This window comes from Theropithecus gelada, chromosome 5 (assembly GCF_003255815.1).
Source record: "Theropithecus gelada isolate Dixy chromosome 5, Tgel_1.0, whole genome shotgun sequence".
Classification (NCBI taxonomy): domain Eukaryota; kingdom Metazoa; phylum Chordata; class Mammalia; order Primates; family Cercopithecidae; genus Theropithecus; species Theropithecus gelada.
The window spans coordinates 6,540,459-6,556,597 of NC_037672.1; the positions used below are offsets into that span (position 1 = coordinate 6,540,459).

Consider the following 16,139-nt stretch of genomic DNA (forward strand, 5'->3'; position numbering starts at 1 on the left):
CCCAGAATGCTTCTCAGAAGACTTCTTACACCTCATTGTCTAGAATGGGTCCCCAGCAGCCACCACAGTGGCTGGGGAAATTAATAGTTTGACAGCCTCTGTGGTTGAAGAAGGAAGGGGTGAAGGGGCTGGGGACAGGTGTTGAATGAGCCACACTGAGGTAAGTCCATAGTAGACTTTGCCTCATCTAAGCCTCCCAGCTGTCCTGGGAGGTAGGGCCGGTGTTCTCTCCATCCCGTTTTATTGGAAGACAATTGAGTTACATGGCAAATCTGTGACAGAGCCAGCAAGCAGCGGACCTCAGATTGACATTCAGTCTTTCTCCAGAGCTCTTCCTCACCCTGCCACTAGAGGGCAGGAGAGGCTTAGTGCACGGGAGAGAGAACAGCTTGCGTATTTGGAAGCATGCATCACTAAGGCTGCTGGGACTGAATAAGGGGGACACACAAAAATGCAGCCCCGGGATGGGACATGAACACTAAAACCTGCTGCCATTCATCCCCCTTGATTTTAGTTGTTGCACATACTGAGCCAGTACCCTGTGCCCAACACAGTGCTCGACCCTGGGCCCAGAGAGAAGGAAGAACCTCGGCCTCACCCTCAAGGGTCTCAGACAGACAGGAACACAGTGACCCTCAGCCTGGTGGGGCTGCAGCCCAGGGGCCCAAGGGGAAGGCTAGGGTCAGCAGGAGGACATGGGGAGTGGGGAGGGATGAGCACGGCCCCAGGAGGGAGTACAGTAGCCTTGTCTAACCATCCTGTCTGCAGTGAATAGCAGGCCCCTCCTCCCAATCCTGCTTCCCCTAATGCCACTCTGTTTTCCTGTGTAGCCCTTACACCATGTTAGTCAGATGGTTCAGAGAAACAGAAGCAACAGGATGGGGAGAGAGACTGAGAAAGAGAGGGAGATTTGAAGGAATCGGCTCACGTGGCATGTTCTAAATCTGCAGAGCCGGCCGGCAGGCTGGCGACTCAGGGGAGTGACCGTGCGAGCCCACAGGCATCTGTTGGTGGAATCCGCCGGTCCTCAGGGAGGTCTGTCTTTGTTCTATCGGGGTCTTCGACTGATTGGACGAGACCCCCCACATGACGGAGGGCAGCCTGTTACTCAGTCCATCAGCTTAAATGTTAACCTCCCCTACAAAATGTCTTCACAGAAACGCCAAGGATCTGGGTACCGTGGCCCTGCCAAGCGGACACACGAAATTGATGTTCACACCACCCTTCACATTTTCTGTGTTCATTGGTTGTTAATTTCAACTTCTGGGAGTTGAAACCAGGTTCCATGGCACCCAGTTACCTCCCCTTCCCCACCCAGAGGACAGAGCCCATGCCCTGTTGTCCTGGCAGCTCCAGCCCCAGCCCCGGCACTCATGAGGCCCTCTGGGTACAGGGCTTGTAGGACTGGCTGCAGTCAGGTGGATGCGGGTCATGGGATGTCACCATCTCTCCTGGGGGGTCTGGGAATCCTGGGGAAGGGCCCTGGTCAGCCTCTCAGAGGCTGCGTGACCCTGTGAGCCTCAGTGCCTCGTGCTGTGGACGGAGGAGAAAGCTGTGTGGGCTCCCTCCCTCTTCCCCTTTCTTGATGGCCGCCACCCTGTGTTCTTGGTAATCATTACCCTCAAAAGCCTGCCCTGCACTTAATCCCAGAACTACTGTGGGGTTCGCCCTCTTATCACTTTAAGTTTGAAGAAACTGAGGCTCAGAGAGGTGAAGTACTTGTCCAAGATCACACAGCTGGGAGGGCAGAGCCAGGATCTGGCCCCCAGGCAGTCCTGGCCCCTGTGCTGCGGGCGTTCTGTTTGTCACAGTGGACTCTGCTCCTGGGTGCTGCTCCCGTCTCTGGCCACAGCTCGGAGGTCAGCCATGTGCCTGGTCGTGGGCCCCCCGATAAGATGAGCAGGGCTGTATTGGGCTGTGTCAGGGCATTCAGACCCGTGCTGAGATGAGCAGGGCTGCGTCAGGCCGTGTCAGGGCGTGCAAACCCTTGCTGCTCTTTGAGACCCTTTTTGTGGAGGGGCCAGAATGGTCGGGGCGCCCCGTCCACTCACCTCATCCCTTCTCCCACCAGGTCCACGACTACCTTCGGAGCAAGCTCTGTTCCCTGTACGAGAATGACTGCATTTTCGACAAGTTTGAATGTGCCTGGAATGGGAGCGACAGGTAAGCCCTGACCTCCGCCCGCACCTCACCTCACCGTGGGGAGGGTTTCTTCCCTGCAGGGGCCTGGGCTAGGATCCCGGTGACCCACAGCACACGGCTACTCAGCCTCGATGGGTCGGGTGTCCGGGTGGAGCCCATGCTTTCCAGAGCAGGTCCAACTCTCAGTGCTCAGATTCAAGGGGCAGGACATGAAACTTTCTCCATCTTCTGTCACTGAACCTCACAGCCACATTGGTGCCTGCCCTGTAGGCAGTAGTGGGAACATATTTAGTTAATTCAGGGGCCCCAGTGGTGTGCTCCCCCCTCCCAGCTTGTCAGGGGCGAGGGCTGTAGCCCAACACCTGGTCACCATCATCTATCCACACCTGCATGCCCTGAGACAGCCCTGCGCCCCTGTGGCTTTGACCATCAGCCTACTCACCCCTCTTCCCGTCACCACTGCTGTCTCCCTCTCTTCCTGGTGACACCCCACTCAGGCCTGCTGAGGCTCAGGGGCACCTCGGAGCTCCTGCACCCTCCAGGGCTGGTCATAACCCACAGGTCCAGCTGTCTCTCAAACTCACCTCCTTGGAAAGTGGCCCCCCAGTGCCAGAAGTGAGTTCCTGTGTCTCCCTAGCCTGGGCTCAGCCCAGGGTGGGTATGGACAAGGGGGCCATGGCAGAGGCCCCCTTAGCTCTACCTGTGATTCCTTACCTCTGTAAGTAAGGAATCTGGGATTCTTCCTCCATTCTGGAGGTGGGAAAATCCCTCCTCTGCCCTCCCAAATCACATCAGCTTAGTGCTCAGGGTCCTGCCAGGTGTAAGATTCTGAAATAGACAAGCCTGTTCTCCATCTGTGAGTTTCAAGCTCAGAAGCTGAGAGGTGGCCTCTCAGTGTCTCCTACAGCTGCTTCCTCAAGGACCGGATACCTCCTAGTCCAGCTGCCCAGATCCGGAAGTGGGTCTCCAGGTGACAGACAGTGCGGAGATAAAGACCACACTGGCTGCTAGATCAGAATACCACCCGTCAGGAGCCCATGTACTGTCACCTCCTCCCCACAGTCCTGTCCAGTGTGGTAGGCAAGGAGGGCAGAGTAAGAGCCAGCAGCCCTGACTCGGGCGTCACCTGGTAGGGGGGTGTCCACCCTGTGGATGGCATCAGTCACATGACAGGTCTGGGCTCTGCCGGACCTCTGAGGGTGGCCGGCACTGTGGTGGTCATGTGAGATGACTATGCTATGACCCTCTGGCTCTGGGCACAGGACTGGGACCATCAGGGTTGGTGTGTGGGATAAGAGGAGGGGTTGGACATGGCAGGGACAGGACCAGGAGGGAGCCCCCTGGAAGCAGGGCTGGATCCAAGCAGGGGGCCAAGCCATGGTGTCCAGGGAAGGCGGTTCCTGAGAGCTGCCAACATCCTGGAGCTCCCCCTGACCGCAGGGGTCTCTGAGCAGAGCCCGAGCTCAGGCGAGGGGCCGACATGGTGATCACAGAGGGCCACTAAAGGATACTTAGGAAACCAGGATGGAGGCCTGGCCTGGGGCTGGGCTGGCACAGCTGGGTCAGCAGGACACAGGACCTTCTCTCTAAGGCCCTGCCCCCAGATAGATCCCAGACACCCCCAGCAGACAGGGCTCCTCCCATGCTCCTGAGCTGCAGGCCCTGACACATTAGGGGTTCCCTAGTGCAGTGGGCCCCAAGAGGGTCTATTCAAATCGGAGGAGAGGAACCTGCAGCTGTTGTGCGTTTTGGGGGATAGGTCCCCGCTGGTTGCAACCCACAGCCCGTCCTTCCTTCAAGCTGCCACCAGGGGGCACCCGAGGCCGGGTGACGCCTGCTCCCAGGACTGGAGAAGCCGCCAAACTCCTCCAAGCTGACAGTGGCGTCCAGGCCTGGGCTCTCCTGTCCTGCCTCCCACCCGCAACTTCCTGCGTGCACTTTACACACCAGCCACACCCTGTCCTAGTGATCCCCCACATGCCTCCCTGTCTGTCCTTGTTTACCTCCCACAATGGGTGGCGTGCCCTGGGGGGCTACTCTGACTCAACCTGTTCTGAGCCCTTCACTGGGACGGCAGGTGCGTCCAGTGGCTGTGGATGTTTCTAGAAGGCATAGAGGTGTGCCATCTCCCACTTTACTTTGAGCACTGTTCTGAGAACAACATGCCCCATGGTCAGGAGTCCAAGATAAACAGATCCTGGGTCCTGCCTTCCAGGGGCTCAGAGGCTCAGGAGAGAAGCAAGGATTCCCCCTGGTCCCCGCATCCTTGCAGACCAAAGCAAACTCGAATCCTCGCGGGCTCCCAGTTGCTCCCCTCGTATTCCTGTTGACCCCCTCTGACCATTGGCCCGGCCCACAGACCGCCGCGGCTGCCGCATGGTGGCTGCCCGATGGACCCTGCAGTGGGGCTTCCCAGTGCCGGCAGAACGCGGATGGGCAGCGTGCTGTTGGACAGGCAGCAACTCTCCTGCTGGACTCCCTCAGTTTCTGGTCCACATTCTACCCCTCTCCACCGTGTGCTTGAGGAAGCCCCTGGGCCTCTCTACGTCAGCTCACCTGGAAAGTGGTTCTAGGAAACTGTGACCTCCGTGGCCGTTTTGGGGATGAGACCATGTGTGATGCCTTCAGCAAGATCCCAGTTCGTATGGGCAGGGGTCCCAGTGATCCTGCGTGGACTGTACTGTTGGCAGGCCTGCCCTTCCCCTGGTTACCCACTTGGAGGAATCCCGCAGACCCTCCCACACCCAGCTCCAACGTCCCCTCCTCCATGAAGCTCTCCTTATCTGTCCTGCCTGGTGGGAGGGATTTGTGCCAGCTGAGCATGCTCAGGTGCAGGAGTCAGACACACCTACACTTGCTCCGAGAAATCCCAGGGCAAGGCTTCCCCAGGGGCTCATGCTGTATCCGTAGGGCCATTTTCTTCTCTCTGTGCTTCCCCATCTCTGCTTCTCCCTGCTTCTCCTTACACACTAGCCTCGTCCTCTCCCTCTTTGGAGATGACTCCCAAATCATTCCCCTTTCCATTATCCTCAGCCAGCAAACCCCTCCCAGGGACTGTGTAAAACTCTCATGGAAGGATCTGATTGGCTTTGTGTGGGTCACATGCCCACTTTTTGAGCCCCTGGCCAGGGGCGGGGAGAGCACTGTGATTGACAGCTCACAGGGATAGGGAGTCCAGTGCCGCCATCTTAGCTCACTGCAACCTCCGCCTTCCCAGGTGAAGCAATTCTCCTGCCTCAGCCTCCCAAGCAGCTGGGATTACAAGCCCCGGCGGGGGCGGGGTGGGCAGGAGCCTTTCTTTCCCCAAAGGAAAGAGGAGGGGAGCACTAGGGCTAAAAGCAGCCGGCGTTTTGATCCCACATGCAGATGAGGCTAGGAGAGGTGAAGCAGCTCACCTGCCCTTTTCCCTGTTAAGGGAATCTTCTGGAATTTAAGAAACCTGCATGAATGTGAGGAATGGCTCTCACGGTGCTGGGGCTTGGTGCTGTAGGATGAGAGGGGGCCCCCTCCCTCTCCCCCAGAGCACGTGTCAGCTGAATTCCACACCCGAACAGAGGGAGGATCAGGAACTGTGTGGGTTGCAAATAACTTTGATTATGTCGCTTTCCTTCCACTAAATGGATCAGAAGAGCCAGCGTTGTGTGAAATCACCCAGGTTCATTTTATGAACTGTTCCCTGAAGAACAAAGGGGGCTGCCTCCCCCGTGTGCCAGCGCGGGGAGTGTGGCCTCTCCCAGTCAGCCTGTGGTGCCTGGGCAGGGCCCTTCTGTGGGACTCGTTCACCCAGCCCCACTCTCATGCTGCTTCCCTTGTCCCAGGCTCTGAGTCACATATAAAGCAGGTGTGGCTTCGGTCACATGGACGATTAGGATCGAGAAGTACCTGGTAAATAACAAGAGGCAAAGTGCCCCAAGCCCAGCACTGTGCGGGCTGTTCAGCCTGCGTCCCCTGATTCGCACTTACCAGGGGCTGCGTTCCCTTGTTGACCCTAATATTTATAGAAAACTAAGATAGGGTGCATGTCAGGGTAGGGCAGAGCTGGGATCCAGACCCAGGGGGACTGGCCAGAGCCCAAGCCCCTGACCACAGTGCCTGAGCTCACGTGTGAGCTTTTGTCCTCTGTGCATAACCCGTGGAGACCCAGGGATCCCCCTGGTTCTGTCTCAGAGCAGTGTTAACCTCAGGAAGCCCAACTCGGCTTCCAAAAGGAAATAGGATTTCCTCCCTGAAGAGCCTTCAGCAGGACGACTTCTTTATCTCGTGGCTGCTTTTTGGAATGTCCTCTTCCTCCCCACTTCCCTTGCACCCCACAGCTGCTCCAGGGCCCTGCAGAGGCCAAACCCCAAAACCCTTCCTCTGGGCGCAGGCCCACAGAGCTGTGCTTTCTCTGCTGCCTCTTACTATGTCGATGAACTTATCCTTCCTCCCGCCAGCAGGATCCCCTCCTTAGGGGCAGGGAGAGCAAGGAAATGGTGTGGAATTCTCTTTAGCAGGAGGGCAAGGGCGGTGAGCCTCTGCACATCAGCACTGCTCGCCCCGTCCCTCATGGCGATGCATATTCCTTTGTTCACCCGACTCCTCGGGACAGGCGGGCCCCTGGAGGGAAGCAGGGCCTGGTGGTTCTCTGTCCCAGCTGCTTCCGTGGCTACCTCCTGCTGTGGTCGCACAGTCCCTTTGGAAGGCCAGGGCTTTCTCTCCTGGACTAACAGAAATTACAGGAGGGCATTGTCTTTTCTTTTCTTTCCTTCTTTGTTCTTCTTCTTTTTTTTTTTTTTTCCCGAGACGGAGTTTTGCTCTTATTGCCCAGGCTGGAGTGCAGTGGTGCAATCTCGGCTCACTACAACCTCGCCTCCTGGATTCAAGCAACTCTCCTGCCTCAGCCTTCCGAGTAGCTGGGATTACAGGTGCCCACTACCATGCCCAGTTAATTTTTGTATTTCTAGTATAGACGGGGTTTCATCATGTTGGCCAGGCTGGTCTCAAACTCCTCACCTCAGGTGATCCACCCGCCTCGGACTCCCAAAGTGCTGGGATTATAGGTGTGAGTCCCCGCACCCCGCCAGCAGGGTATTTTCATGATGATTGGGGCAGAGCATAAAAATGATCTTAGCTCCTGGCCTGAGTCTACGTGTTGGTGGCAGCTGACATGTGAGGGGATATAAGAGACCCCAAGAGACAGGGGAATAGAGGCAGGTGTGGGTTCCCTTTCCAGGGAGTGATGGCTCTGTAGGCTCTAGGCTTGCTTTCTTTTTTGTCTGTTTGTTGTTTTGAGACAGAGTTTTACTCTGTCACCCACCCAGGCTAGACTGCAGTGGTACAATCACAGCTCACTGCAGCCTTTGCCTCCCCAGGCTCAGGTGATCCTCCTGCCTCAGCCTCCCGAATAGCTGAGACTACGGTCATTTAAAATTTTTTTTGTAGAGGTGGAGTCTCGCTATGTTGTCCAGGCTGGTCCTGAATTCCTAGGCTGATGCAATCCTCCCACCGGGGCCTTCCAAAGTCCTGGGGTTATAGGCATGAGTCCCCACACCTGGGCTTATTTCTTGAGAAGAGGCTTGTGCTCCTCCTCGCCTGACGCCTCTCCTTCTCCCACCAGCGTCATCATGACCGGGGCCTACAACAACTTCTTCCGCATGTTCGATCGGAATACCAAGCGGGACGTGACCCTGGAGGCCTCAAGGGAAAGCAGCAAGCCTCGGGCTGTGCTCAAGCCGCGGCGTGTGTGCGTGGGGGGCAAGCGCCGGCGTGATGACATCAGTGTGGACAGCTTGGACTTCACCAAGAAGATTCTGCACACGGCCTGGCACCCGGCTGAGAACATCATCGCCATCGCTGCCACCAACAACCTGTACATCTTCCAGGACAAGGTGAACTCTGACATGCACTAGGTACGTGCAGATCCCGGCCCCCACCACCCAGCCTTGCGCAAGTTATCCCCGACATGATCTTCACGACCACAACGCAAGGAGGGGAAGGAAGTCACAGCGCCAATGAGGACAGCCGCAGAGGTGGCAGTGTGTGGACACAGGAAGCCTGGGCCCCCATCCCTGCCCCAGCTTCCCTAGGCCAGAATTGTGTTTGGCAGTAATTGTCTGTTTAAAAAAATAAAAAGGAAAGGAAGCGTTCACCGCCACAAATCATAAAATGGACATGACTGTGGAGTCTTACAGTTCAGGGTTCTTTCATTCACGTCCCTTCACCGTCTCGGTCTGCGGTCTTTACCACATCGATAGGACTTTTTATGCGTCCGGGTTAATTTTTCACTCCAGTGCGTCCTGCTGCAGGGGCCGGAGCTGATGGGAGCTGCTTCCCCCCCATGCCTCACCGGTCCCAGATCAGGGCTCCAGGGACAGATGATGAATCTCAGATGAGCCAGCCAGGGGGTCTTTTGGTTATAAATGGAGCAGTTGGCCCTGTCTCAGAGCTGATGATCGTACCTTTGTATTTCAGAGGGTGAATTCATGCTGACAATTTGCAGATGCAAGCTTCTTTCCTAGGTTTTCTGAACGTCTTGAAACATCCCAGGTCCCAGATCTGGTGCAGTTTCCCGAGAGGAGCGGGGTGGGGTTTGTCTTCTGCGTGCCTGTGTCCTCATCTGATTCACCTGCCGTTTGCTGAGCCTCTCCTGTGTGCTGGGCATGGTGCTCAGCCCTAGAGGCTGTTGACTTACCCCCTGCAGCCCCCCCCTGCAGCCGCTTTCCCGTCGCCCTTCAACATTCACTGGGCACCTTCCTGGAGCGGACACTGGCTCCCATTCACGATTTTTTGGAATCTTCCTCCTGACTGCGAGGTGGGTGTTCATTCATTTCCATCATAAGCACCAACTTCTCGAAGCGTGCCAGGCTCTGGGCTGGATGCTGGGGATAAGAGGAAACCTTAGGATCCCCTCTGTCCACGAGAAGAAACTGAGGCTCTGAGCAGATGCACAGGTCACCCATGGCAGGCGCCCGCCAAGCAGTGGTGTCAGGAGCCCATCCGGGTCTTCACACAAGGTTCTCTCCAGTCCATCTCGTGGGTGGCTCATGTTTAAGTGACACTCGAATGGAAGGTTTGGAAAGGAATGCCTCTCTGTCTTGGAAAATAGGACATGGCAGACTTGGCTACGACAAGGGTCCGGGAGAACTGGAAAGCAGGATGGAAGATGGAGAAGACCCCCCCGGAGCTCCTTCTCTGCTTGGTGGCTTCAGGAGTACGGCCGTCCCCGGGACTCCACTTCACCCTGGGCTTGCACCCTCCTTGAGCCAATGCACTGAACTGCCTCTGAAAGGAAATTGCATGTTCTGACCATTTTAGGATACCTTTACTTTAAGGACCACACAGTCCCAGAGGACGTGTCCCTCGGGAACTCTGCCCCTCTGACAATGAGGGCGACAGAGAAGGTGGTGTTTCCATGGTAGATGCTCCTGTTCTGATGATACCACACCTGCCCACCCCTCTGAGTCGTCTTTGCTCATGGACTCACAGCAGAACCACGCAGTTTGGCATTTTGATTCAGAAAGCGAGGAGCAGAGACCCAGCCAAATCCAACCATTTTGTTTTGTTTTGTTTTGTTTTTTACAAGATGTAACATAACCCAGGAAATAGACCCAGCTGAGGTTATTCTCAGTGGATTACAGTATACTTTTGTGTGTGTAAAAGCACAAAGTGCATGTGTACTCACTTCTGGCCATATAACATTTACACAGGGAAATGGATCATTGAATTTTTTTTTTTTAATCAACGTGAGTGAAGAATGTTTGTTTATATATCACTATAAAATCCAGTTGACCTGGACAGTATTATATGTACATATCTATTCTAATTAAATTTAACAATCAAAGGATTGGATTACTTTTTCCCCCTTGTAAAGAGGTTTGAGAATGTGGTTAATTGTATAGATAGTGTGTTGAAGCCAAAACCCAGCTCTGAGGGCCTTACCAATTACTTGGATATTTGCTACGATCCATCTCCCTTTGTGGTTCAAATGTTAAGAGAGGAAACTTGTATTTGCAGCTAGAGGTTACTGTCACATCGTAGATTTAACATTTACCATCTTCAAAGTACGAATCTTACATGTTCTTCAAAAGGAAGTCTTAGTACGGTTCCTAGTTCCTTAATTCTGTTTTAAACTTTGGGTACCAAACCAAAAAGGAGAAAAAAGAAAGGAAAAGATCTTCTTTGAGAAAAGGTATGTCTTTGGATCCCTGGAAAGTAATGATGTCCAAAGCAAATCGTGAAGATAAAATGTGTGTGAAGAAAAGGTGTCAGTGGGAGGGACAAAACCAGAAATGGCGGAAGGACCAGCGTAATAGTCACAGACTTGCATGCCTGCTCTGCTTACATCTTCTGGTCTTCTCGAATGTACGGGCGTTCACATGGTCGTTGTGAAGTTGTTGGGTTTTTAAAATTTAGCTCTTCTCTGAGGATGAAGCTCTTGGTGATGGGGGTGGTGGTGGGGGTGGTGGAGGTGGTGGTAGTGGAGGTAGGGGTGGTGGTGGTGGTGGTGGTGGTGGTGGTGGTGGTGTGGGATACATGGTGATCAAGTTGTCAGCCCTGATCAGTTTGGACTCTGTAACTCATAGGTGCATTCTTTTTCTCTTTGGTGTCTCACAAATTACCCAATTGTTGAATAAAACTATAAATATGTTAATACCAGCTTTTTCCAATAAAATAACAAATGTTACATCAAAAACGAGGCCCAGGATGCTGTTTGTTTTTAATGAATCCAACCTCATGGAGGTGGAGCCCGTCGGGAGGCAGTACAGCAAGTGGGGATGCCCATGGGCTTTGCACTGGGAAGCTGGGTTCACATCAAGGGTTTGCTGCCTCTAGCTCCTCAGCTCTTAACTTTCCCTAGCTCTGAATTCATCACTGAGGAAATGGAGCTACTAGGACTCCCTATTTTGTAGGTTTGTGGTGGGAGAGAAAGGGCAAGATTAACTTGGATAGTGCAAAACACAGTGCTTGGCACACAACACTCCGTAATGATAGTTGTCTTGTTTTGTCTTGCATCAGGTGTGCACGGCCCATCATGATCTCCACACACACACTCTCCATGAGAATATGATACAGATGAGGAAACTGATTCAGAGAGGTTGAAGAATTAGCTCACAATCACACAGGTAGCACATAACTCCTCGTTCAGTTCTCCCCCACAGACGTGCCTGAGGGTCCCAGAGAATGGAAGCCTCGGGGGAGAGAAACGACAGGGTACCTGGATTCTTCAGGAAGCCAGAGAGGCTCTGCCCCACCTGCCACAATTGCTGAGCTAAACAGGAGAGTGTGCGGGTAAGTTTCCCTGCACCCTGCCAGGAGCCAGACCCTGCCAGGAGCCAGGCCCTGCCTCTGGCTTTCAAGAGGGAGTTTTGGGCTTCAGGTTCAGCAGGAGGAAGGCAGGTGCTGTTCTGCGGGTCTGCTTTATTGGGGCTTTATTGGCGCTCAGTTCCACAGCTGCAACCTTTAGCTACAGTGCCAAGTGGAATCTAGTTTTCAAAACTCTGATAATGAATATCTGCATAGAGATAAGAGAATATGGAAAACATAGCCATAGAAACACATGGAGACGCTAAGGAAACCATGGAAATTAGAAGCATGATTGCAAAAATAAAGATCTCTGCAAAGATTGGAAGATATGGTTGAGGAAATTTCTCAGGAAGTAGAACAAAAAAAATCAAAGAGAATCCCAAAGAAAACAGATGAGAAAAAGGGATAACCTTGGCCAGGCACGGTGGCTCACACCTGTAATCCCAGCACTTTGGGAGGCCAAGGCAGGTGGATCACTTGAGGTCAGGAGATGGAGACCAGCCTGGCCAACATAGTGAAACCCGTCTCTACTAAAAATACAAAAATTAGCCGGGCATGGTGGGGCATGCCTGTAATCCCAGCTACTTGGGAGGCTGAGACAGGAGAATCGCTTGAACCCGGAAGGTGGAGCTTGTAGTGGGCCAAGATTGTGCCATTGCATTCCAGCCTGGGCGACAGAGTGAGACTCCGTCTCAAAATAAATAAATAAATAAATAAATAAACAACAAAGCTAACCTCCTCTAAGAGGCCTCAGCACACAGATATGAGGAGTTCAACAAAGAAAATGGAGGCAAGAAAATATTCAAAATTTTTCTGACCTGAAGAATCAAACTTTGCAGATGAAACCACTGTGCCTGGCACGATGGCAGAAAGCCCACCACTTCCAGGGCCCTCCCTTTGAGGAATCAGAACTCAGGGAGACTGAGAACACTGTAAACCATGGCTTAGGAGAATCAGAATACGTCTTCAGGCGTCCCAGCAGCAATAAGAGAAGGGAGCGCTGCTTTCAAAGTCTAAGAAGAAATTTTCGAACCTCAAATACTGGCTCTGCCCCTTCAAACTATTGATTACACTCGAGAGGGAAACAAAGACGTTTTACCCACGCGAGGTTTTGTACCAATTAGCTTTTGGTATGTAATGAAACACCCCAGAATTTAGGGTCTTTTAAAAAAAAAGAGTAAACATTGACTATTTCTTACAATTCCGTGTGTGGGCTGGGAGGCAGAGTTGAGGGTGAATGTTTAAGAACGGCCTCACTCACAGGTTTGCTGGTTGTCTCAGGGTAACACAGATGCCATCAGCAGGCAGACGTCTCTGTCACCCAGGGGGCTTTCCCAGGCCAGCCCTGTGATCGCCCCAGTGTTACCAGAAAGTGGTCTCAATCCAGACCCAAGAGAGGGTTTTTGGATCTTGCACAAGAAAGAATTCAGGGCGAGTCCACAGAGTAAAGTGAAAGCAAGTTTATTAAGAGAGTAAAGGCAAGAAGGAATTGCTAGAAGGAATTGCTATCCACAGGCAGAGTAGGGTGTTCCCAAGAGCAAGAGGAGGAACGCATGTGCTTTAGGTACAGTGCTTGTTTATATACAAGACAACAAACCACAAAATCCTGGGGGAGGTGTGCTCTGCTGCTAGGGCTGGTGACTAGGGATTGTTCATCTTTGTGCAACTACTGTCTTCTGCAAGAATCTTTACAGCAAACCTTTTTTTTTTTTTTGAGATAGAGTCTTGCTCTGTCACCCAGGCTGGAGTGCAGTGGTGCAATCTCCACTCACTGCAACCTCTGCCTCCCAGGTTCAAGCAATTCTTCTGCCTCAGCCTCCCAAGTAGCTGGGATTACAGGCGCCAGCCACCATGCCTTGCTAATTTTTTGTATTTTTAATGGAGATGCATTTCACCAGGTTGGCTAGGCTGGTCTTGAACCCCTGACCTCCGGTGATCTGCCTACCTCAGCCTCCCAAAGTGCTGGGATTACAGGTGTGAGCCACCACGCTCAGCCACCAAACTTATTTTTAAACTAAGAATGCTTTTGTTCTTAAGGTTTTGGGACATCAGGACATTTCCTGGGTTTGTTAAATCCGGGGTCTGTTCGGTAAACATTGTTCACTTATTCCCTATCTGTAAATCTCCTGTTGACTAAGAATGCCTAACCTCCTGGGAATGCAGCCCAGCAGGTCTCAGTCTCATTTTACCCAGCCCCCATTCAAGATGGAGTCACTGTGGTTCCAATGTCTGTGACACTGGAGCTCCCAAGGTCAGTAAGATAAGCCCCAAGGCACACCTGCTTCTCAAGTCTCTGCTTGTGTCACATTTACTGTCGTCCCGTGGGCCAAAACAAGTGACAGGACCAAGCCCAGGTCACCATGAGAGGAGACGACCCAAAGGTATGGACCTATGGTGGGGAATTTTTCAAACTGGCTCCCGTTCACCTAAAGACAATTTCTCAGGAAGCCGCTGGAGGGTGTGCATCACTAACATGAAACCAGGAAAGAAGGAAACCCATGAGGCAGGGACCCCTGGTTGTCCCTGACATCTGACCTTCCCTTTGCACATCACAGTGGAGTTGTTGTTTGGACACAGGATCGTCCGCCAGAGCCAGGTGGGGCCCACGGAGAGGACATGGAAGTGATCTGCTCCAGGCACTGCGGTAAGAGGGGAGAAGCCTGTCTTTCACCTGCCCTCCCATCCTAAATGCTGGCCAGACTGTAGACGCAGGGCTGGAAGTGTAACCGCCCAGGGGGTTCACCTCGCCCCCTGCCTGGACAGCACCGATTTATCAAGACAGGGGAATCGCAATGGAGAAAGTAATTTATGCAGAGCCGATTGTGTGGGAGACTGGAGTTTTTTTATTCTTCAAAATCAGTCTCCCCAAGCATTCGGGGATCAGAGTGTTAATTTTAATTTGATTAATTAATTTGGAGACAGAGTCTCGCTCTGTCACCCAGGCTGGCGTGCAGTGGCACGATCTTGGCTCACTGCAACATCCACCTCCTGGAATCAGGTGATTCTCCTTCCTCAGCCTCCCGAGTAGCTGGGACTACAGGCACGCGCCACCATGACCGGCTAATTTTTGTATTTTTAGTAGAGACAGGGTTTCACTGCCTTGGCCAGGCTGGTCTCAAACTCCTGACCTCAAGTGATCTGCTCATCTTGGCCTCCCAAAGTGCTGGGATTACAGGCATGAGCTACTGCACCCGGCCAGGATCACAATTTTTAAAGACAATTAGGCGGGTAGGGGCTTGGGAAGTGGGGAGTGCTGATTGGTCAGGTTGGAGATGGAATCACAGGGGTTTGAAGTGAGGTTTTCTTAATGTCTTCTCTTCCTAGGTACAATGGTAGAACTGGTTCAGCCTGGTTACTAGTCTGGGTGGTGTTGGCTGATCCATTGAGTGCAGGGTCTGCAAAATATCTCAAGTACTGGTCTTAGGTTTTCCAATGGTGATGGTATCCCCAGGAGCAATGTGGGGAGGTTCAGACTCTTGGAGCCAGAGGTTGCATGACCGCTAAACTGTTCATTTCTAATCTCGTAGCTAATTTGTTAGTCCTGCAAAGGCAGACTGGACCCCAGGCAAGAAGGGGGGTCTTTTTGGGAAAGGGCTGTTAGCAATTTATTTCAGTCAAACCATGAACCGAAGTCCTTCCCAAAGTTAGTTTGGCCTACATCCAGGAATGAACAAGGACAGCTTAAAGGTTAGAAGGAAGATGGAGTCGGTTAGGTCTGACTTTTTTCACTGTCGTAATTTCCTCAGTTATAATTTTGCAAAGGCGGTTTCAGGAGCTGGAGCAGCTAGTTTAGATCTCAGGATAGAAAATGTGGCTCAAAAGAGAGAGAGTGACAAGAGAGAAGAAACCTGCCTGGAGCCAGCACGCTAGCCTGGGCCACTTACTCAGATGCAGACCTGAGAAAGAAACACAATTCTGTTTTGCATAAACTGTTGTACTGGGGGGTCTCCGTTATAGCAGCCTAGCCTGTTTCCTAGCTAATCCATCTGGGATCCCAGAAACAGGGATACCACAGAGGAGAGACACAAAGGGAACACCCGAGTGACAGTGAGGGAGTCCCCAGGGTGACAGCTGGGTGGTGGGCCTGGAGAGTGAACAGTCCAGATTGACACAGGAAGATGGAAAGTTCCAAACAACAAATCTATGGGGGCTGGGGAGGCAGAAATTGGAGCTTATCTGATAGTTTTAACACATTGAGAATAATTTTCTATTTTTCACAAATGAATTAGTGATCAATGTGGAAAAAAATAGATAAATAAAAACTAGATAATTATTAGGCACAGCATAAACAAAAAGTAATCATAAGCCAGGCACGGTGGCTCACGCCTGTAATCCCAGCACTTTGGGAGGCTGAGGCAGGCAGATCACCTGAGGTTAAGAGTTTGTGACCAGACTGGCCAACATGGCAAAATCCCGTCTCTACTAAAACTTAGCCTGGTATGGTGGCAGGTGCCTGTAATCCCAGCTACTCAGGAGGCCAAGGTAGGAGAATTGCTTGAACCTGGGAGGTGGAGGTTGCAGTGAGCCAAGATCACGCCACTGCACTCCAGCCTGGGTGACAGAGTGAGACTCAGTCTCAAGAAAGAAAGAAAGAAAGAAAGAGGGAAAGAAGGAAGGAAGGAAGGAGGGAGGGAGGGAGGAGGGAGGGAGGGAGGGAGGGAGGGAGGGAGGAAGGAAGGAAGGAAGGAAGGAAGGAAGGAAGGAAGGAAGGAAGG

General features: G+C 52.6%; 1 protein-coding gene across 4 annotated transcripts in view; it reads left to right on the forward strand.

The window, feature by feature from the left end:
• The window catches only part of PPP2R2C (protein phosphatase 2 regulatory subunit Bgamma), a 232,275-nt gene extending 222,313 nt beyond the window's left edge, over positions 1-9,962 (forward strand). For all 4 annotated transcript variants that reach the window (XM_025385947.1, XM_025385944.1, XM_025385948.1 and 1 more), the window contains 2 exons: positions 2,072-2,163; positions 7,739-9,962. In XM_025385947.1, the coding sequence (XP_025241732.1) occupies positions 2,072-2,163; positions 7,739-8,030 (384 nt within the window). In that variant the 3' untranslated portion in view covers positions 8,031-9,962. The remainder of the gene's footprint in view (positions 1-2,071; positions 2,164-7,738) is intronic.
• The last annotated feature ends 6,177 nt before the right edge of the window (positions 9,963-16,139 follow it).